Here is a 24020-nt window from a genome sequence, read left to right as displayed (position 1 = left end):
GTGAGGCCCCAGAACAGTAGATCCCTGTGCCTCAGTACACCACCGTGTCATTAATATGAGACGTCCCTGTAGAGTGTGCTCTGATGACACGAGGTTTAATCACAGCCAGGAGGCGAGAGAACGAGCCTCAGCAGCCCTTTAATCTCCTCTGTGGTTCAACACATCTGGTCTGAGAGAGCTTTGAACTTTACATCTCCTGATATATCTGATATCTCAAGGCTTTATTGGATTCCATATGTAAATGTATTAAGGTTTGATGAATTAGTTCATAACCACCATTCTTCTCGATTAATTACGAGTCTTTGTTGAGCAGCCATGATCAAGATCTGTATCCTTTCACTTGCAATATGAGAAGAACAACCCCCTTCTTTAATTAATGGAGGAAATTGGAATAGTAACAATCATGTTTATGTTTTCTTATAATTTATTTCTGTTTTCATGAACTCATCTTTTATTAAAGTGAAAATCAAACACATCACTCTTCTTTTAATTCCTCAGGTTGCTTTGTGTCACAGAAAAGGCCTCACATGAGATGTCGGACATTGTTCAGGTAGAAGTGGATCAGAGCGGAGTGGGGACGTCCAGGGAGAGCTTCTCATACTTAGTGAGTATTCTCCAGACATCGACCCTCCTGCTGACCGTCTCTCCCTCCACATTCTTCCTCATCTGCATTCTCTTGTTCCTCGATCCCCACTGGGAAAGCCCTCCCAAGTGTGTCGGTTGAGTGTTAACAGATGCGTTTTATGACTCTCAGGAATGCGAATGTGTGGGAATCTTCAAACGTTTATCTGAACAGAAAACTGAGCGCCATTGTCATCCTGCACTCACTGCCAGCAAAAACAAATATGGCGATTGTTGGAATGTCCCTCTTCCCTGGATTCATGTCTCGGCCGGACGAGCCAGTATTGTGTTAATGGACCTCAACCCACACTCTCCCATTGGATTGAGAGCATTCAGCCGATGGAAACGCACATGTTAGCCTTTTGTTTCCTCTTGTTTATAGACAAAGAGTTTTTTATATTAGTGCTGGTGCGGTCAATGATTTCAGCAGCTTCTCAGAGCACCTCCGTCTGTGAGTCACCCTCTAGAGAAATCACTCTGATCTAAAAGCCCCTTCTTTGATACAAAAGAATGAAGAAAGTCCAAAACTCCTCTTGAGCTTCTTTATTCGAGGGTTTTTATCGCTGAGGAGAAGATGTGGGAGAACAGTTTTGGAGACAGGATATGCACTTCTACTGCATCTCCTTCCTCAAACCTTTCGACGGAAACATCTGCCTCCTTGCGCCTACCCTTAGACCAGAACACACAATAGGTCTCCTCCGTGCATGCACACTGAGGAAGTGAATCCTGTCAGTGAGGATAAGAGGCTTCCCTTGAGGCGAAGTTCACTGCGGGGATAGAAAGTTCGGAAAGAGCAGGAATGCTGATGCTGGTAGCAGCAGAGCTGGATGAGGATATTCATCGTCCCCCAAGGAGCCTTTATGTGTGTGCGTGTGTGCATATGTGGATGTGTGTAAGTGTTTCCAAGTGCATTTATGATTACGTGTACATGCATCTTTTCATATATACTTCTCTTCTGCAGTATAAAAGTCCTGCAAGTTAGGGCTTGTATGCATTCTAACACACTGCAGCACGGCTTGTCTTTGCAGTTTTCCTTCACTAATTTACTTGTGTAGTCAGCAGCTGTCTCAGCTGATCTTTAAAGACCACAGATTTGAACCTCAAAGGATAAGGAACGATTTTATTTGGTGTCAAGAAAGGCATCAAAGATCACAAAACACATTTTGAGTAAGCCTGTCTTTTCCAGTGACAGAGGCTGTCAGGCGCCTGGTGATAAATTTAAGAACTTGTTAGTCATGTGCTGGATCTCTCGTCTGTATTCAGGTCCCAAGGCTGATCTCCATGGAGCCAAGGAAGGGATCTCGTGCTGGAGGAACTAGAGTGTCAATCATGGGGGAAAACCTGGACATCGGCTTTGAGATCAAAGTTATGATCAACAACACGGTGCAATGTACCATCACAGAGTGAGTGCTTTTTAAAGTTCTTCCGAAGTCCCTCATGCAAACCCAGGTCGAGTTAATACTTGTTTTTTTCCATACTTAGCACCAAGTGCTGGAAATGCATGGACCTAATGATTAAATATTCAACAGCTGGGGGGCCTTGTGGGGCTGTGCAAGGCCTGCATGAAGATTTCTCTCATGCAGTACATCAAAAAGTCTTTTCTTGGTTTGGTTAAGTCAAGTTTCAAGTCCTCATCTTCTGACTAAAGCCTGACTCAGGTCCAAGTGTCATGTTTGAAATCAGCAGGTCTTCTTGTTGCAACAGGAATGTATTTAACAAGTTCTTATGGGACAATCTGCTAAAGTGCGGTAAACATTCCTTTGATGAAACTGGAACGGATTTTGTAAACTTCACAAGATGTGGTAACGATGGATGTTTACCTCACTTTTCAGGAAAACAGATGAAACCATTGAGTGCACCATGCCTCCAGCCTTGCAGCCACACACAGAGTCAGTGTCAGTATGTGTTGAGTTTGAAAACCTTCCCTGTCAAAGTGCCGAGCTCAGCACCACATACACGTATGAGAAGAACCCCACCATCAGCTTCATCCACCCCAAAAAGAGCTACCTAAGGTACGTCAACTGCCACACACAGACAACAAGCAGTGAAAGCCAAATCTCTGAAACATCATAAGCTGGATGACTCTGTGGTTTCCCTCCCAGAGTTTTTGACATAAGTCATTAATGTAATGTCATCCTGATGTGCTGCGCTTTCTCCTTATTGTGTGTTGAATGGCATTGCATGTGTGTGACAGGGCAGCGGCATGTCTTTGATGACGTGTGGGGATTTTTGCTGCAGTTGAACTGCTTTGCATTATTATCTGGTCCCCTGTCTCTCTCTTGTTTTGGTGCAGTTTCCCCAAAGTATTAGCATACCAGCAGGAATTTGACATATTTTTGTCATTGCTGAGATTTGACGCTCTGTTTCTGTGTTTGTGTTTCTTGTGTGTGTGTGTGTGTGTGTGTGTGTGTGTCTGTGTGTGTGTGTGTGTGTGTGTGTGTGTGTGTGTGTGTGTGTGTGTGTGTGTGTGTGTGTGTGTGTGTGTGTGTGTGTGCGTGTGTGTGTGTGTCACAGTGGTGGCAGGACCATCACAGTGACAGGCCAAGGTTTTGATCTGGTGCAGAGTGTCACCATGCAAGTGCTGGGAGTTGGACAAACAGTGAGTAATCAGATGAATTGTTTCCTTTCTAGCTTGATAAAACTGTTTTCAAGCATTGTATCAGTGTGTGGGGATTTAAACAGAAGTAGAACAGAAATGAAAAAATGTTTCAACTTCTAAGTGTTGGACATCTTGGGGATTATGCTGATTAGCTCTCTTGCAGATCGAAGGGGGAAAGGAAAGATACCCCTCCTTTATTTTGTTTGTTTGCTTTTCTTTTTCAACCCTTAGTTTGTGAGCTTAGCTTAGCATGGAGATTTGATTTGGCATGGTTACAGTTAGTCTGGCTGTGTCCAAAGTAAGCAAAAAATAGCCTCACACATAGTTCCAAATTGTATTCCTCTAGTTATCTGTTTTGTATCAGTCTTTTCATGCAACTCTTAAAATAAAGGAATAATCTTGTCTTGGAGGTAGATCATGTCATTGAACAGGTGATACATTCTGATGTTTTTCAAGTCTTCTTGTTTTTTCTGGTCCTTCCTCAGCAATGCACAGTGGCCTCCCCCTCCATGATCACCTGCCCATCTCACGCCTCCAGCCTGTCTGAGGAGACCATGGTGCAGTTCTTCCTGAACGAAATCCCCTACATGGGTGACAGTCCTTTCTCCTATGACAGTGAGACCGACGAAGAAGAGGGGGAGCCTCATAAAGATCACTTCATTTTGGAGTATGTGGAGGATCCTCAGTTCTTCACTGCCAACAAGGAGAAGCTGATTAAACACCATCCAGGAGAGCCACTTACGCTCATCATCAATGTGAGTTACACTGCTGAGACAGAATGTCTGGATTAGTGCTTCGCTGTTATGTTGGTGTCTTGATGTGTTGAGCAAACATTTATAGTCATTGAGTCCATAAAGTCCATATCTGATTAGAAAGTGTAGAATTAAGTTTTTTTTCTTGATGAGAAATGCTACAGTGAATCATTGGTAAAATATTTTGTCACAATACGAACCCCTTAAATTGTATGTATGAAAACCTTCAGATCTATTACAAGCATGAGGCATTAGTTTTCATTAAAACCTGGCTTAGAAATGAACCCTCCTGTTATGTTGCGGGTCAAATTGACCCTTTTTAAAGTTCCAAAATCTAAAAACAGAAGTATTTTTGTCGCTATGAAACTTCTTCTGCACGGCTTAATTAGCGGTAACATTATATAAAACTAAAATGGCTCATTTCACACATTTGCAACCCCCCCTGCATGTTTATATTACACAGATACTGGTTGTGGGTCAATTTGACCCCGCAGTCAAAGTGGGGTCAGATGTGTCATATACTAAATGTTTCTTTGCAACTGTGTTCATAAAAAACGAGTGAGTTATCCTCATTGAACCATGATCTGTGCAAATTAAAGAACACCAATGCACTAAATATTGATTTAAATGGTTAGTAATGGAGTTAATAATGAGATTTAAAAAATGTTTATTGGGATTTTTTTTGGGTTCTGACACTTTTGGATCATTAAATATACCCTGGGTCAAGTTGACTCAGGAACATTATTGCTGTCCCTAAGAAACTAACACAACAGGAGGGTTAAATGAATTAAGAGAAGATTTGTCTAAAATCTGGAAAAATGTAAGTTACCAATTTCGAAACGCTTTTTTTTTTTCAATTTTAATCTACAAACATTTTAAATGAACTTATATACAACAATAAATAACTTAAGAAATCTATTAATACCATTTTAAAAAATGGACTACATATTCTGCTGCTGTCGGGCAGAAACCTTGTATCGCCATGAATTTTTATTTTTTTTATTTTTTTAAATGTTTTTGGTCACCCTTAGTGCCTGTCAGTGGATGGATACCATCCAGTGTTTTTTTTAATGTCCTGGAAGCTGTGGTTTTGGAGATATGAGGTTTCATACCGACAGCAGCGATTTGCTAATTAGATGAATGATTAGCTGTGCATTTAATACAAAGTGCTTTTCTGATTTAAAAGAGGTGTGATACTGAGTTTAAAGAACTGTGTTTTGTAACCACACCCAGAGAAGGAGCACAAATAACAAAAAATATCACAATTCGTTTTCCAGTCCCCACATAAACAAGATTCAGAGTCTGAAGTCGTACTTTTTTTGGCATAGCGGTGCTGTTAGCTAGAGGCATGTCCAGATCTTTTGACTAAGATGGCCAAACTGGTGTGCTGACTTATGCAGGGGTAGCATGAAATATACATGTGCACACACACAATGGCAAAAAGCATTTAAATACCCAGCCAATCAGAATTCAAAGGGGGCACATGTCACCCTGGCCACACTGGACAAGAAGTTTAGAGATCACCTGAAGAAAATGCGTCATATAGTCTGCATAAAATCAGTGGAACTCAATATCAAATATCAAATACGAGTTTAGATATTTATTTCCTGAGCAAGTTGATACTGCCAGTGCTTGGTAACGGAAATCCAATCACCTAAAATTAATTTTCTTTAATCAAGGCTTTTAAATACTACACACAGTCATATTGTGAGTAGAACAACTGATGGTATTTTCTAAAGGTTGCTTGTTTCCTGTCTAAATATAACACCACTGTTGCAAACTGACTGCCCCCACTGTGAGCAACAGAAAAGGCTGAACGTTCCTTTATTCATATTCACATAAACCAGAGGCACATACAACACATCAAAGGCATGGTCTGCTGAAACATGTTGATTTCCGTTGGGGGGTCTGTCGGGGAGTGGGGGGGCGCAGTGGCAACCCAGTGGGAGGTCCCATGTTCCCGAGTCCTGGCTGATCAAGGCACCTGTCGGCACGGATTCATCACCCTAAAGGCCTGCTGGCTGTACAACACGCACACGCTAAGAGCAGGGACAGGGAAGTTTGAACTCGATGCAGCTTCCTCTTGATGTGTTTGTGTGTCAGGAAGAGGCCCCTGCAGGAATCGCTGCCTCAGCCTGTCTACATGAGCAACTCGTCTGCTGTTTCCTGTTTTCTTTAGGAAGGTGGATTCCACTTGTGGTGGACCTGAAGGGGGGACAGAGTCTGGAAACAGAATGTATGTGTTTGCTTCATAGGGAGCTTGTTAGTCAGCCAGATCCTATATTAAGGACCTGAACAGGAATGTGGGTGGGTTTTGTTTGCTTTTATCCTGTCTTGGCCTTAAGAATTCCTTGTTTTGGTCCAGTGAGCTTAGTGTGAAAACATTGTGTTGTACACCGAGGTTAAACAGTTCACTTTACAATATGCTCAATGTTCTAACCTTTTTACGACTATACTTGGATAGTTAGAGGCTCTGTGTGTCTTTATGTGTGTATTAAGAGTGTGTATGAATATGTGTGTGAGTGTGTTGAGTCTGTGGTAGGAAGCATTTGTTGACAGAGCCCCGGGGGGTGGCATCCTGCAGTAGGGACAGGACAGGGCCCTAAGGGTTCAATCAAAGCAAGGAAGCACACTGGGGATAAACACACACACGCACACACACATGCACTTCCTCACTTGTCATCCTTATAATAAAGGGAAATTGCAGTTGCAGTTCATACAGACTGTATTTTATTTTTAGAGTATAGGCAGTCATTCCTGTATATAAATAGGGTAACACTTTACAATAATGGAACAGTTTTCTTAGCGAAATAATGCTTAATTTATGTTGAAGTAATGCATGACTCATGATGAATTTCTGTATGAATCATTTATTAATTCCTGTTGTTCACCATGAACCAATGATCCTGTCACTATGACTTCACGTAATGACAACGTGTTTAATACATCATTAGTTAAGGTATGATAATTCACTATCACCGCTCCCTCTGTCTCTTATTCTCCTCTATCCCTTTTTCCAGACTGGCTGTCTAACATGAGTCTGGTTTAGCTCAAGGTTTCTGCCTGTTATAGGGAAGTTTTTCCTCGCCGCTGTAACTAGCTAAATATTGCGAGGTGCAATGCTCATGGTGGATTAAGGTGGGGTAAGACTGAGTCTTATCCTGTCTTGGTGTTGGGTCTCTGTTCATAATTTAACATAGAGTGGTCTAGACCTGCTCTGTTTGTAAAAGTGTCTAGAGATAACGTTTGTTGTGATTTGGCTCTATACAAATAAAGATGACATGGTGTTTAATACATCAGTAGTTAAGGTATGGTAATTAACAGTTACGTCATACCGCACTTCATATATGACCACATTTGCTGGACATGCAAGTTCTTTTTAGGATAACTGCATATGAACAGCCTCTCAGGCTGAGTTTTAAAACATCTGAGAACAAACTGAATGGTGTGTGTGTATATACATATACATAAACATAAACATATATCTACAGTATATAAACACGTGTGTGTAAATGCTGTATCTATACATATATTCAGTAATGTAAACACATATTTACACACACACCATTCAGTTTGTCCTCAGAAATATGACGTTATAAAATTCATATGTAAGTATCCTAAAAAAAACCTTGTATGTCCAGCAAATTTGGTCATATATGAACTGATGTATGAAGTAACTGTTAATTATCAATCAATCTTTATTTATATAGCGCCGAATCACAGCGAACATTATCTCTAGACGCTTTTACAAACAGAGCAGGTCTAGACCACTCTGTGTCAAATTATGAACAGAGACCCAACACCAAGACCGGATAAGACTCAGTCTTACCCCACCTTAATCCACCATGAGCATTGCACCTCGCAATATTTAGGTAGTTACAGCGGCGAGGAAAAACTTCCTTTTAGCAGGCAGAAACCTCGAGCAGAAACAGACTCATGTCAGAAGGCCATCTGCCTCGACAGAGTTGGGTCTGGAAAGAGGGATAGAGGAGAACAAGAGATAGAGGGAGCGGTGATAGTGAATTATCATACCTTAACTTAAGATGTATTAAACACGTTGTCATTACTTGAAGTCATAGTGACAGGATCATTGGTTCATGGTGAACAACAGAAGTTAATAAATGATTCATACAGAAATTCATCACGAGTCATGCATTACTTCAACATGAATTAAGCATTATTTCGCTAAGAAAACTGTTCCATTAATGTAAAGTGTGACCATAAATGATTACATGATACATTACAAGTCGATTAAAGTCAGTTAGGAGTGCCTATTCATCTCTAAAAAGAGATATCAGATAGTCGTTTAAAAAAACAAACAGAGTGGCCAAATTTATTCAGAAAAAAAAAACAAAGATTAAAAGTATAATTATAGCCCAGGCTGTCCATTTGAATCATCCAGATACATTCAGAGTTTGCAGACAGATTTTGTCACAGATTTCAGCAATGTTGTTGCACCCTCTGATCCCAGAAATCACAGTAAAATAAAATAAAAACAAAGGCTTAATCTCTAAAAATAACAAAGCTTGTCAGACCCAACATGCTGTCAACTTACTGTAAAATGTAATAACTGCATATTTCTGGACTGTAATGAAGTGTGGGGGTTTAATCAAGAGAAATCCATTGGGACTTGATGCGCAATGAAGTCCAGCCCCCACTAGAGGATAATTCCTGATTCTCTATTAACTGTATTGTGTGTGATGATGCCTCCTTGCTATTTTTGTCTGCCAGCAATTCATGGAAGAAAAAAAAAAGTGCAAACGTTGCTGTGTGTTTGGAAGCACAACAAACAGTGTAATGAACCAAGAAGTTTTAATAGGCATGCATAACTTAGACATTTGGCCAGACTAACTGTGGGAGCTGAGCTATGCACAGCCTGGATGCTGGGTTAATTGATAATATTGCCTTCTGATTAGATCAAATATTTGTAAATATCAAATTATTTACTTGCTGGCTGCTCAGTGGGACCATTTGTTGGAGGAAAAACTCAGGACAGAGAGGGCACACTGAGGCAGAGCCACAATATTTAGTTAGTTAGTAAGTTAATATGCTTTGTTCTCTCTGGTGGACACTTAAATATTTCCTTGACATGCTGAAATCTAATTTCTTCACTGACAGGCAATTTTTTTGGTTGCATACTGGGGCAGCAATTCCTTCCCCTCCAAAGAGAGTGGTGCACAGGGAATGACATGTTGCATTCGGTCTCTATTCAAGTAATATTACACAGACTAAGCTTGTCAAAAGGTCATAATTGATGCAATAGAGGCTGCAGTGTCCTGACAACAAGTCTTCAGCCGGATGCAAGTCCTTCACTATTGCAACTTAATCACATCTTTTGTTAAGAATCATTTGGAAAGTTTTTCAAACTCCCCACCCACAGGGTATCTTTAGAAATATGCTCCTAAGCCTGTTGACATCACAGTAACATTGAGGTTACTTTTTAGACTTTGAAGACTCCCTTTATGAAAGACACTGTTTGGTTGATTGTGTTTGTTTTCATTTGTACAACAGGCTAAGTACTCCTGGTAACTAGTGAACTGAACTCTATGAGTAAAAAATGGTTTGAACTCTCCTTTAAAGCTGGGGTTGGTAGTCTAGCATGAATTTGAATGTAGCATGTCTTCAGGACTCCGTTTAACTACTCCCCCTCTTCCCCTCAGAGCACCTCCAAAACGACGCCCCTGCTCACATGCACGAGTGCCGCTGATTCATGACCATATGATCGTGATAAGTTCTTCATTCATTCAAACATTGATTGTTGCTTTGTTGGTTTGCGTGCTCACGGCCGACAGTGACTGGTTATTAAAGATCAACGTGTTCACGAATCGGCTCGTCATCCTTACAGCGTCAGAGCCCCCGTGGTGAGAGCATATCAGACTCTGGACTACAGTCCTGAGCAAAGCACCTCATCGGATCAGAGGGGACAGGCCCGAAGTCGAGCAAGAGGGGCAGTCAGTAGAGTCAGGGGAAGCAGAGGCAGGAGACGGGGAGTGAACGGCGGGGAAATGGACGCGCAGGAGGCGGGCAGAACGACAGGACGGGATTTGATTGGTTTAAAATTTTGGGACCCAAAAACTGTGATTGGTTGGTCTTTTCCCAGGTTTACTCCAGCTGTAGATAGCAGCTTTTCTTCGCTCTTTTTTAAGAACACATTATGTATTAATTGCCGTTGGGACATAAAGATCATTTTAACCAGTATAACAAATAGTGTATCTAAATCTGACTACCAACCCCAGCTTTAATTAAACCTAGCATTGCATGATGAGGCTAAGATTGACGTAGAGCTGGAATGATAAAAAACTGCAGCTTATTCCAGCAGGCTCCCGTAAAGGCCCTGAGAATGTTATTTTGGGCCGAGGCAGGGATGACTGTCAGCCGGTTTGTTTGTAGAAACTTCCATGGCCATGTGAGAGAGGCAGCGGGAATGTTTGCTGCTTTAAGCTGAACTCTAGCCCAAACTAGATGAGTTTTATTCTGGCTGCCTCCATGTGACAGCTGCGTGACACGCCTGGCCAGCTCAGTTTCTGCGTGTGTGTGTGGATAAGCTGCGTATGTGCCCCATGTATGTGTGAGCTACAGCTGCTATGGTCTTTATGAATGTTGTCTATGCCTGGTTGAAGCAGACCATCTTACAACTGACCGGCTGATTGCTGTTTTTGTTGGTTTCTGGCACAGAAAGGGCCGAGCGACCTGGAACTAATGCCGGAGGAATACTCGGTAATGGTTGGCTCCTATCCTTGTAACATCAGCTTCCACAACGACCAGCTGTTCCACTGCACCATCAACGAACTGCTCAGCTCTAGCGAGAGAGAGCTGCCTGTCACTGTAAGTATGCAAGCACATTATACACAACAATAGAATAACGGTACAACCTTGTGTCAAAATCACGGCTGATTAAGACCCTGATTATTTCAGAACATCACCCTGTGACACAAGAAAACATTGTGTCAGCATCCAGACCATCTGTGATGTTTATTGAAACAGATTTAATGTGCACAGTTCGACGCACGGTCACCTATTTGTGTGTGTCTCTCCCCATGCATTATGAATGGTTTGCAGTCTCTGAGTATGCCACCATGAATCAGCAGTTTAGCGGGCGTGGTGAGCCGTCACTCTGCGCCACACTGCCACAGTGAAATGTTTACCTTTCCTCCTTTATCTCCTTAATCCTGCAACTGTCCGTCTATCATCACCTACACAATCACCTATCTCCTCACAGCGAGATCCAAATCTTCTGACTCACTCTTCGCTCTTCCGTGCTTTTTGTTTTGTCTCCCGTCCTTTTCCCCTCACAATTAAGAGTCTTAATCAAGACGTGGTCGAGCCCTGCACAGTCCTGATAAAAGCAGACTTTTTCATACCTCTACCCACGTTCCCCATCTGCTGCCGTCCACGCTGCTCTGTTTTGATGGAGTTTTATTAAGTGGGGGAAGCGTTCATCTATATTTAAATACGAGCCAGACTGTGAGTGGTTTGCTGCAATAGCTCTGAAACATATGTAAGTCTGTCTCGGTCTATCAGCTGAGTTGCACTGTAAGAGCCTACCCTCCACTTTGACACAGAAATAGAAAGAGGGCTCTTTTACTCCTCTATCTCTCTCCTTCATTTTCACTCCTTGTGTACCTGTGGCTCACTCCAGCACCCGCCCCCCCCCCCCCCCCCCCCCCCTCGTCTGTCTCTCAGGATGTCTGAGAATAAACACAGGCAATTAGCAGTGACATAAAAGCAGGGGCAGGGGTCAAATGAGATGTCATAACACAAATGGGTGGGCTGCTGGCACGTGAGGAGTGAGGATGATTAGTGGGCACATTCATCAGGGGTATAAACAGAGTGTAGATTTGAATAAATGCATACATGTTGGGCTGTTGCATAGCTTATGGCCATTTGTGTGTCTTCACTTACTTTTGGTGGCGGGTCTATTTTTACATGCCTGTGTTGTGCTTGGCTCTGAAGTGAAGCTGAGCTGCAGAAGTGGTTGTGAGGAAGCAGGGCTTTTTTTTTTTTGTACCCCGAGCAAACAGGAACATGGAACAATGGCATTTTCCCGTTCATTACACCGGGCTGGGCACTTGCAGTCTCAGGAAGAAGGCCGTCTCTCCCTGCTCTGAGAAGATGAATGCCTGGACAAGAAAGAGAAAGAGGGAATGTAAAAAAGAAGCAAAGGGATTGGTGAGCCCAGTGAGCCAGATTCCCCCCTCGGAGTAAGACCAGCCTAAGAGGGATTTGGTGTGTGGATTGGAGGCTTTTTTATCCAAGGCTCTTTTTTATGAAGTATATTCGGATTGGAGGAAGGAAAGAGAGAGATGTGAGGAGGGACCACAGAGGCCCTGCTGACTAATCAGAAGGCAGAAGTGAAAGTTCTTTTTCTTGTCACATCTGGGTTACTCTGAACTTGGTGACTCCTCCCGCTCGTTGTAGAAAGAGACCATTTTTCAAAAGCTACACTCTACATTTTTTTTTCTGTGTCTGCACCTGTGTCCAAAAAGATGTGTACAAGCCTTTGTGTTCCCATTAAGAATCTCCTATGTTAGACTGCACGAATCTCTTCACTGCATGACATAAAAAAAAGACTTCAGTGTCTGCTAGCTTTTCTTATTACCACACTCTCTGCCTCTGCCTCTGCCTCTGCCTCTATGTTTGTCTTTGTCTCTCTTTCCTGAAATCCAATTAGCTTTACTGGGTGATTATTTTATAGTACATTATCGCCACAACAGATTTACATTGTTTGCAGTACTGTTATGCTGATTTTGTAAGGTAAACACCAAGGATTACATCCGCAGCCAAGTATCAACTGAGCTTTTTAACATTTGCAGATTTTCTGGGAAAGATGTGTCTTCTGTTTCTTCCCTCCCTCTCTTTCTTGAACTTCTGTCCATTTTTGCCTCTCTTCCACAGCTTTGGCTTATGATAATGTCTGTAAAGAGCTCACTAAAAAGAAGTTATGGTGGGAGTATTTAAAGGGACATCCTTGACTTGTGGGATTTAATTCTTTTCTGGGTTTTATACATCTAATTTTCAAAACATGAAACCATGTATAGCAGCATGTATAAAACACAAATGCTCCTTATGTGTTGGAATCACGGTCATTAAATCCTAAATGATCTCCTGATAAAGAGAACATTCTGATAGAGAGGATAGTGTGGAGGATGGTCACAGTTAATGTTTGTGGTATTTATGTTCCAGTAAAGTACTGTAGGCTACAGTAAAGGGAGGTTTAATAGCCTGCCTGTGTGGAATTTTGTTTGTTATATGATTTAAGTTTCTTTTATTGCTCTTTATGTAATGATTTAAGGGCTATATTAAAATGTCCTTCATCTCTCATGACAGCTTCTAGTAGGATGTTATAAAAGACTTTGCTTGTGATTCAGAAAGGGAGCCTTTGTGGTAGGTTTTATTTATAGTGCTTAAGGTGAAGAGACAGTTTTTTTATTACTGTATAAGGTTCTTGTAAGATGTTATCTTCTTTTTTTGACAAATTTCATCTCAGCAGCAGCAGCAGCAGCAGCAGCAGCAGCATATTTAGAGTCCATGTGGACTGTGCAAAAAATATCTACTACTGTGATAAAAGGGAAGCAAACACTTGATCACACTGAAATGAAAGAGTATATATGACATGATGGGATACAGTCTAGCATATATAGGTAATAATGAGGGCTGTAAGAGACAGGTGATGAAAGGAAATGTATTCATGTTTGTTTTTTCTTTCCAGGTGCAGGTGGGGAACTTTCGTCACACCATTGCCAAAGTCCAGCTGGGCGGCAGCGAGCTGGCCATCGTGGTGTCCATTGTTGTGTGCTGTGTGCTGCTGCTGCTGTGCACTGTTGGTAGGTGGTGCACACACGCTCACCGGCAGATGATGGATATGTGACTGCTGTAGCAGCGGATGCTCCAGATGTGGAATAGATAAAAGGAATTTGGGGGTCATAGTTTCTCTGCACTTGCTTCGTTCTTCGTCTGTACTCGGAGCACAAAGACCCCTCTGTTCCCCTTGCTGTCAGCACTGTCTGCGTATGTGTGTGTGAGTGTGTGTGTGTGTGTGTGTGTGTGTGTGTGTGTGTGTGTGTGTGTGTGTGTGTGTGTGTGTGTGTGTGTGTGTGTGTGTGTGTGTGTGTGTTTGCACTTTATTCTGTAATCTCAGCGTGAATGTGTACAGGGCAGGTGTAAGGGTGAAAATTGATGCTCCTGTGGATTTTTTCGCACCTTTCTTCATCGAATCTGTTCTCAGAAATTCACAGGCCCTTTACTTCATTTTTAATTTGCAGTAGCCTTTTTGTGTGTGATATAGCTGTTGAAATAACATGTGCACAAATTTTATTTATCAAAGTTCACACCCTTGAATTTCTCGGAAAATACCATTTTCATGCTCTCTCATTCAGATGTATTTATGAAATATTCTTCACAGCCTCACGGGCTCTCAGACACATCCGATTGATCTGATTTATTGTGTTTTGATGAACTGAAGGCTGTCAGTGGATGAAACATTTTATAAAACGACTGCATTTTGTCTTTTTCAGCCCTTGTAGTGTACTGCACAAAGAGCCGAAGGGCGGAGCGCTACTGGCAGAAAACTCTACTCCAAATGGAGGAAATGGAATCACAAATCAGAGAAGAGATCCGCAAAGGTGTGTTTACACAAGGACCCATACTCTCTCTCTCACACACACACACACACACACGTCGTCTCCCATTGCACAAGCTCTGATATCAGGGTGATTCAGACCACAAATGATGTTTTGTGTCGATTGACATGAGAAAGGAGCTTGTGGGAAGAAATATTGACCACATATATTTGTGTGTTTGTTTGTGCACATCTGTGTGTGTTTGTTTGAGTTTATTTTTCTAGGCTGAAGTGGGAGGGAGATACAACAGTTGACAGATTTGTGCCTAGTAAGCGTGACTCATGAAACACAGTGTCTCACAAATGATCAGTCACACGCAAGACGCACTTAGTGGTCGCATTGCTTCTGTTGTGTCTACTCTGTAGTAACAAGGCCTGTGCGTGCGTGTTTGTGTTTGGAGCCTTGTCTTTTTTTTTCTGTGCATATATATGTGTGTATCTGTGTGAGTCTAGGGCATTGGAGTAAAGCTGTGTGAAGGCCGCTCCACGTCTGAGCACCCAGATTTATTGCACAGAGATGGGGGGATGGATAGAGAAGAAGAAGAATCGAGGGAGGAAAAGATAGTAGTAGGAGTCAGGGGGAAGAAGCAAAAGTGTGGGAGGAGGAGGAGAGGTTATGTAGGCGAAGGACGCAGACAGATTTGTGGCAGAGATCAGGGTGAAAGAGCAAAAATTGAGGGATAGTTCTGCCTAGATGAACGATATAATAAAAAACAAAGAATGGGGAGTAAAGGGAAGATGGGAAATTGACATTTTCCAGAGCAAGGTTTTGGCAGAGAGGCGTTTTCGGTTTTCAGGCCTGCTGCTTCCAATCAACAGTCAATGGTGTGAACAGACTGGTGGTTTGAGGACGCTTTCCTGAGCAGGAGGATAAATAACCTGGAGGAGTAATGAAATATGACTGAAATCCCTGAGGTCTAGTATTCCCCTCTTTCTACACAAACACTGTGCGAAGAAACTGGCGTTGTAACCCCAATATGTCTCTCATCCTGCAACAGGAAAGCTCTTCCATAAAGGGATCTCCAACGTCTCATTAAAGAAGAACATCATCCTCTCAAAGAACATGCTACCCATTAAAGTAGCTACGATATTAGCATGCATTTTCAAGCGTGCGTCTGGAGATGTTGATACTGTTTCCGCAGCCTGCACACACATGTTTTGGATGAGGGCCTCAGACAGGATTTGGCTGCTCTCGTTGTTGTCTGGTAAATATTTGCCTGGACTGCAAAGTCTGGCAAAGAAAAGGAAGACAAAGATTGGAATGAGATCAGAGGATGAGTGGCTGGTGTATTTAGTATTCAACCAGAACATTGCGAAATAAGATGATACAATTCTGATTTAACTTTCCTTTAATTTGATCTTTGATTCTTACAGATCCCACAGGGTCCTGGGAGAATATCAGGGTTATTGCATTAGCCTGTGAACAGATTTCTGACTCATTTCGCTTAGCTACAAATGAAGCACGAGGAGCCAGAAACAGGGCCGTGATCTTAAACATTCCCATGATTCAAGCCTTTTTGGGTCATTCTGTTTGTTTTTTCTCTCTTAGGCTTTGCAGAGCTGCAGACGGACATGACAGACCTGACCAAAGAGCTGAATCGCAGCCAGGGCATCCCTTTTCTGGAGTACAAGCAGTTTGTTACACGCACGTTCTTCCCCAAGGTGAGAAAACCTATTTTTCCGCCCGCTATCTGATTTCCACTGGCACTCTGACAATACCATTTTTCTCAATGGGGTTTTAATAATGTTTTTTTTTCTCCCTGAATTTCCCATTTCACATTCCCCACAGCTTGTAATATGCAGCATCAAAATTCACCTTGGAACTTTTAAACATACAGAGTTTAAGCAAAGTGTAGCTCAGTGTGGCACCCTGCAGGTGACTTAATGTGTTCTCTATAGGTACGCGCTTTTCTGATTTGTGATCCACCCTGATGGTAGGCGGCGGGTCTGTCTGTTGGTGGGTGTATTTTTTTTTCCACAGACACAACTCAGCAGGCTTTGTCTTACAACCACAGGCATGGACTTTCAAGGAGACAGAACAATGGCCGGCACTGAGACAAGGGAACTTTCGCCCCTGATTTCTCAAAACACTCCTGACTCTGCTCATACACCCACGCTCTTTTGCAAGCATAGGATCTTGCGCAACATGGACATCGGACAGTGTTTTTTCTGCAGTAAAGGAAGTGATTAGGGGGAGTGATGAAAAGCTACACTGAGAGTAACATAAATTCAAGTGTTGCTGCTTTAGTATCGTCTCCGTATTTTTCCGCTAAGACAGCAAACTTTCTGAACATGACCCTTTTGTGCTCTCGTGTTTTACCACGAGAGCTTCTGGTTCTTTGAGATTACACACACACGCACAAAAACAGCATCAAACACAGACTCTGACACAGTTATAATACAAGACAAATGTAGCTGCTCTGAAATGACAGACTGTGTTGAAAGGCTGGCTCTTGGCTCTGGGTCAGTTTGCCTCTGAAGCCATTAAGGCTCATGACGCTTGTGTCACAGTGTCATGTTCCCTTTTCATGGTCAGACAGAGCCTCGAAAAAAGAAATGTTGCCCTTTGGTGCCAGACTGCAGAGTCCCAAGGCTTGTTCCTTTTGTCCCCTCTGTCTCTCGGTTTTCCTGTTTTTGCAACCAGAGCTGACTTTGTATTACAGTTTTCCATTTGTGTTTATGTGTGTTTCAGATGTTTTCCGATTATGAGAAGAGTCTTGTCCAGCCCGTCTACGAGAATGATGCCCTTGGCCCTCGAGTGCTGCCAGAGACTCACCCGCTTCTGCAGGACTGGCAGGTAAAGGGTTAAATAATGATAATAATAATAATAATAATAATAATAATAATAATAATAATAATAATAATAATAATAATAATAATAATAATTGATAGGTTTTGTATAGCACTTTCCTTGATACTCAAAGTCACTTTACAGAAAAATAATAATGAAAATAAATAAAGGATAAAGCAGATGAATAAAACAGAACAAAGATAGAGGTGGGGCAGGAGTAGAGGTTATGTGTTGTATGCTTTTTTGAACAGAAAGGTCTTTAGGTGGTTTTTAAATGATTGGAGTGAGTCAGAGTTACGAATGTTTGGAGGGAGAGAGTTCCAGAGAGTTGGGGCAGCGATGGCAAAGGCTCTGTCCTCCAAGGTGCGGTGCTTAGTCTTGGTGATAGGGGACAGGAGATTGGCATCTGATGATCTGAGGCGGTGAGGACGGGGAGTGGCGTTTGACGAGGTCGGTCAGGTATGAGGGGGGCGAGGTTATTGAGGACTTAAGCAGGATCTTGAAGTGGATTCGGTGCTGTATGGGGAGTCAGTGGAGGTGCTGGAGGATGGGTGTGATGTGGGCTCTGGAGCAGGAGTGGGTGAGTAACTGGGCAGCTGAGATCTGGCTGTACTAGAGTTTTTGGAGGTCAGTGGATGCCGTAAAGGATGCTGTTGCAGTAGTCGAGCAGTAAGCCATTAGGCTGTTAGGTTAGGTTGCTTTCTTCTCCTAGAGTGCCTTGATTCGGATCCTTTTCTCACTCCCTTCGCACTCAACTGGGTCACACCAAAGCTTATTAAGGTTTCACAGTGGGACTGTTGTTGATGGGGACTAAAGAAAAGCATACAGTGCATTTTTGTGTGTTCTTATTAAAGTGCATGTGTCAGGTGTGCTATATATGTTTGTGTGAGCCTGCATGCTCTTGTGTGTGCAAATATGAATACTAATGCATGTCATGCAGTGGTTTCTACTGAGTGAGATACACAAAAAATGTTGCTTGTCAAAAAACATGCTTCCCACTAAGCTGATGGCAGGTTGTTGACACACTTCCCACTGGCACTAGGACAACCTAACAGTACGCTTTTCATCAAAACCATCTCTTGTTTTGTGTGTGTGGGTCTATGTGTGTGTGCGTGTGCGTGTTTGTGTGTGTGTAATGGAGGGGCGGACATGAGTTATAAAGAGAAAGTGGGCAAGGGAGCACCCACTTTCACACACCTCTATGTGAACGCATGTGTGTGCGTGTGTGTGTGTGTGTGTGTGCGCGCACGTTGGGAAGAGAGAAAGTAACGATTGCAGCGCTAGTTTTGGGTCGGCAGCCGTGGGAGCCTGTCTAAGCGTGATGAAGTGCCTTGGATCCACATTGTCTTCCCAGGAAGTGTTTTCCAGGTCACAGCAAATAAATCTCACAGGCGGGCATTTATCTTAATGGACACCCCTGTTCTCCTTCTGTCAGGCTGCAAACCACACCATATGGCTGCAGTCCAGAGGGAAGACTTCATCACACTGCTGCTTAGTCGCACCCATAGATAGACCATACTCATTAAGTCGACTCGGCACATTTAGAACCAATCACACACAGTCAGGGACCCGAGCGGGAGATACAGACTCTATTGAGGGAGGGGGGGGGGGGCCCAGAGAAGCAGGAGGAAGAGTGGTGACGGAGAGATGAATTGTTCTCTAGATGGGTCACTCGAGACAAGAGGTGGTGAAATACATTAAGAGAGGGTGCAGCAGGTGTGTAATGCAGTCCGGTGAAAACACGCAGAGAATAACTTTTTCATTCCCTGTCTGTCATCAGGCCAACAACACGACAAGGCCGAATGTAGAGGAGGGCATCACTCTGTTCTCCACACTGCTCAGCAACAAGCACTTCCTCGTCACGTTCGTCCATGCTTTGGAGCAGCAGAAGGACTTTGCTGTACGAGACAGGTAAATTAATCAGCTGTTATGGGTTTGGCAGAAAAAGCAGCCCTGTAGACTGACTGTAGGCTTTTACATGAGAAGGGTTTAAGATTGGATTGTGTAATCAGTGTTGCAAACTCCTCAGTGAGGAAAGTAGCTATTAGCTGTCCTAAAAGTCGCTAGAAATCACTGAATTACGTCATCATTTAATTTGCATAATTTGAATTGTAATGGCCGCTGTAGGAGAGAGATGTGTAGCGTTGAGGGAGAGACAAAAAGAGGTTAAAAAACACTCTAAATATGTTTATAATTACACTTCGGAGCCTAAAACAAATCAAAGTAAAACATTAAATTTTTCAACCATAACATCTTAAAGATGTTTATTATATACAATCTACATTAACTGTCTTCTAAATGGACCAAAAAGAGAAAGTAGGCAGGATCAGCCAGCAATGTCTTCTTACATGTGTGATACATTTGCAGTCTGGGTGCGGCGGGATGATCGCCTCCTGCTCTGAATGCAGCTAGGAGGGACTGTCAGCAGCATCCACTGCTTGTTGTGTAGAGTAAGAGAGATACATGCTTTCATGTCAGTCTCCATTAACACACACAAAAAGAAAAAGTCGCTAGATTTGTTGCTAGTCGCTTTTTTAAAAAAGAGTCGCTAGAGGGGTCTGAAAACTCACTAAATAAAGTGACAAAGTCGCTAAGTTGGCAATACTGTGCGTAATGCTCAGATAAACCATAGTCAGAACTTTTTTATACAACTTTTTTATTAGTTTCTTAACAATTAAAAAGAACATTTTTTAATACAAAAGTAGAAGTAAAACATGGAACAGATTTTCGCCCGAAGAAATAGATAAACAAATAAAGGATAAAAATAAACTGTTATAGAACAAATAACATTCCCTCATGATAGCAAACTAGACAAAAAAAACAAAAAACATATGCAGTATATTGACAGATTATGGAAGGAAACAGAGCAAAAACTATCATAAACAAACAAAAAAAAAAACCCAAGGACCAATCAAGAGAAGTTTTTTCCATGGCACAATTTTAAGAAACTGTCAACACTTTACGGTCAGCAGGGTTTAAATTCACTTTGTGGCCCTTAACAGTATTCTGTATTTGATCATGGGTCTCTTAAAGCTACTGTAGTCTATCTTTTTACTGATAACACATCAAAGGAGTCCATGATCGTATAAGGTGGCTCATGCAGTTTTAATGTCACCTCACTCTGCAGTTTCCTTCATCTCTAAAGATTATCTTAACCATCTTTCAGCTCCTTGTGTTGGTCTAAAGGTATCAAGTTTACTCTTTCGGTTTGCTCTCAAAGCTCTCCTCAACTTTGTTTCCAGCCGCAGTCGGCAGCTGAAGTTAGTGACCATTTGGTGAAAAGTAAAAGAAATAAATAAAAAATAAATAGAAAAAGAGAATGAAGACAGCAACTCTCATGATCCTGTGCTACTGTTCAACATCATCAAACAATGCCTGGAGTTACTTTCTGATTTTAAAAGCCCTAGCAGCAGAGATTACACGACATGTGTCTAAAGAACATAGAGGGAGACTTAGAAAAGGTAACCTATTTTAACTGTTGTATTTCAGTGCCCTACATTGCATACAGAAGGTGTCTATGTTTCCAGTTTCAACCACACTTATTTACTTTCATGCAAGACTGTCTGTATCTGATGCATAAAGATACGTTCCTTGTTTAGAACAGTGGTTGACCGGCTTTGTAAACACTTGTTCATTTGTCAGCGTTACTTGTCTCGGTCCTGATGTCCTAAAACTTGCCAGTCATTGTGGGGAACAGAAGAAAAAATCCAGAGGCAAGACCACATCCCTGTCCCAGCTCAGAGTCAGCGCTTACTGACTGATGTGGCCCCTTCCTCCTGGCTTAAAGGGGCTTTGTTAGGGAAATCCCCTTCACCTCTGGACTTACTCACCCGGATGCTCCCTGCATGAGATCAGGCCTTTATTTAGATCCGCCGTCACAGGTGCTGGGACCTGTAACAGACCTGTTGTTGCTTCTGTTCTGTAGTCTATGAAGGTCAATGTGTTGCAAAATGCACAAGCTTGTAGACTTGATGTGAGAACCTGCAGAATACAATTTGAGAACTTGTGGGTCAAAAATCTGAACTTGTATGTTTCACTTTTTAACTTGTAACAAAAATTCACACACATGTGAACTCAATTTGAAGTTACAGAAAAAATAACTTCATGGGAGCTTGTGGAAAAAAAAAAGTGAACTTGTAAGTTAAAAGTTTTCACTTTCACATCAGAACAGCGCTTAGTCTTCTGATTTCTGATTGGTTAACCCCTCACTCCACCTCTCACCCCCCTACCACCGCCATGCCACAGCTACCAGTGCAAATTTGTTTTGCAACACATTATCGCAAGAAATGTTGTAAAAGTCAAGCACGCAGATTCATCACTTTGAAATGCAAGAAAGCACATTTGTGAAGTTACAGAAAGCGATTCAAGAGGTTGTAATCACAGAGTTGTGGTTGTAAATATCAATCTACACATGTGTGAATATTTTTTGTGTGACTTCACATTCAGAACACGGTTGTATGAATATTTTGTACAAGTGAAAATGTTCAAAATACAAGTTCACATTTTTTCCACAAGCTCCCATGTAGTTATTTTTTCTTGTAACTTCAAATTCAGCTCACGTGTGTGAATTTTTTTTTTACAAGTAAAAACTGAAACATACAAGTTCAGATTTTTGATCCACAAGTTCTCAAATCCTATTCTGCAGGTTCTCACATCAAGTCTACAAGCTTGTGCATTTTGCAACATATTTACCTTTATAGTAGTCATTTCTGAATGCCCCACTATCACACCCTGATGGAACATGTTTGGAAGAGCTTCTCTATCGCTTCTGCTAATCTCTTTTCTCGTCCTTCAGATGCAGCCTGGCGTCTCTGCTCACCATCGCCCTCCATGGTAAGCTGGAGTACTACACCAGCATCATGAAAGATCTGCTCGTGGACCTTATTGACGCTTCGGCTTCCAAGAACCCAAAACTGATGCTCCGCCGCACGGAGTCTGTCGTGGAGAAAATGTTGACCAACTGGATGTCCATCTGCATGTACAGCTACCTCAAGGTGAGGAGGGAGAAAAATTAGGAATTAAGAGGCCTTTTTGACTAAAAAGAATGGAATGTTTGACTCCACCTCTACTTCATGTTCTTCAGGAAACAGTGGGTGAGCCTTTCTTCCTGCTGCTGTGTGCAATCAAGCAGCAGATCAACAAGGGCTCCATAGACGCCATCACGGGGAAGGCCCGCTACACCCTCAATGAGGAGTGGTTGCTCCGCGAGAACGTGGAGGCCAAACCACTGGTCAGTTACCTCTCCCACTTTCGGTTCATCTTTCACATCCTCAGTTTTGCTTTAGAGGAAGTTGACCCATAGTAACCTCCATAGATGCAGAATTTAAAAACTTGAAGATTTTCTTTGAAAGTTAGAAAATCTTTGCTCTTTCTATTTCTGCAGAACATCAACGTCTCCTTCCAGGGCTGTGGCATGGACTCAATGGCAGTTAGGGTCATGAATACAGACACTATCTGCCAGGTGAAGGAAAAAATCCTAGAGGCCTTTTATAAAAACCTGCCATTCTCCCAGTGGCCCCGAGCAGAGGATGTGGACCTGGGTAAGAGCACATTTTCTTCTGATTATTCTCATCCTTTCCCTTCCAAAACGTACGGGATAAAGTAATCTCCTTTGCTTGCAAAAGGTCAATTCCTCTCATGAAGCCCAACTAACCTGAGGCTGCAATATAATAAATGACAGAATGCATGGAGGAGAGTGTACAGTCATAATCACAAAGAGTTATTGCTTTCCAAAGCTGTGCAGCCTGCAGAGCTGATTTGATTAATGGCCCAAGAATATTTCCACAGGTCGTGACACAGAGATTTAGAGCACGACTGCTCTCTGTCTCGCATATTCTTCTCCAAATTTAGGATGAAATTGTCTAATATCACGCTCCTCCCTCCTCTGGTCTCGTTTCTCTCCTCCAGAGTGGTTCGACTCTGGCAGCAACAGTAAGCTTCTGCAGGACCTGGATAACTCCTCAGTGATGGAGGATGGCAGGAAGAAGCTCAACACGGTCTTCCATTACCAGGTGTGTATGTCTGTGTGGGTGTATGTGTGAAACCACCGTGGTGGGTGTCGTCATAGTGCACCTGTGTATCCTTAATATTATAACAGCTACAGCGGGGTGTTGGAGGTGAGAAGTCCTTATAAATGGTGTCACTTTCTATCCATGGGTGGGCGGATGCTGGGTGTTTCTATGTGGCTGCACATAGTTAGGCTCAGGTGTCTTTGTTCACGTTTGTCTGCTGTTGGGTGATGTGTCTGTCTTTGTACAGATCATGTGCTGCAGAGGAGCTGCTGCTTTATTTGTGCTGTTGTGCAGAATATATATTTAGAAAAGCATAGAATATGTTTCTATCATCATTAAAGTAGTTATAATTTTAGATTAAACATAATTGCATGATTGTAATCCAATGATAAGTAATCTACAAATGAGTTTCTAGTTAATTGACAATCACTATAAATAGTATTCATAATCTTAACATCAAATCCAGGCCTTAACTATAATAGAAATGCCCTATTTTTTTCTTATGTGTTCATAGGAAAGAGGATTAGGGCCACCAGAGAAACAAAAAAATTGAATTTACGAGAAAGAAAACTTGAAATTTTTCGAGAAAAAAATTAAACTTTGCGAGTTTATAAAGTCATACATTTTC

At 42.2% G+C, this 24020-nt stretch overlaps 1 protein-coding gene across 1 annotated transcript in view; it reads left to right on the top strand.

Annotated features, from left to right (window-relative positions):
- Positions 1-504: 504 nt before the first annotated feature.
- Positions 505-24020, top strand: part of plxnd1 (plexin D1) — a 35588-nt gene continuing 12072 nt past the window's right edge. The window contains exons 1-15 of the mRNA XM_034696591.1: positions 505-604; positions 1885-2024; positions 2454-2633; positions 3136-3220; positions 3706-3975; positions 10648-10797; positions 13682-13796; positions 14487-14594; positions 16140-16252; positions 17283-17387; positions 19162-19292; positions 22177-22375; positions 22465-22611; positions 22765-22921; positions 23289-23392. Coding sequence (XP_034552482.1) covers positions 533-604; positions 1885-2024; positions 2454-2633; positions 3136-3220; positions 3706-3975; positions 10648-10797; positions 13682-13796; positions 14487-14594; positions 16140-16252; positions 17283-17387; positions 19162-19292; positions 22177-22375; positions 22465-22611; positions 22765-22921; positions 23289-23392 — 2076 coding nt within the window. The 5' untranslated portion in view covers positions 505-532. The remainder of the gene's footprint in view (positions 605-1884; positions 2025-2453; positions 2634-3135; positions 3221-3705; positions 3976-10647; positions 10798-13681; positions 13797-14486; positions 14595-16139; positions 16253-17282; positions 17388-19161; positions 19293-22176; positions 22376-22464; positions 22612-22764; positions 22922-23288; positions 23393-24020) is intronic.

The sequence above is a fragment of the Notolabrus celidotus genome, chromosome 11, assembly GCF_009762535.1.
Source record: "Notolabrus celidotus isolate fNotCel1 chromosome 11, fNotCel1.pri, whole genome shotgun sequence".
NCBI lineage: Eukaryota > Metazoa > Chordata > Actinopteri > Labriformes > Labridae > Notolabrus > Notolabrus celidotus.
The sequence above is the reverse complement of the archived record's forward strand: the minus strand, read 5'-3'. Positions and strand labels throughout refer to the sequence as shown.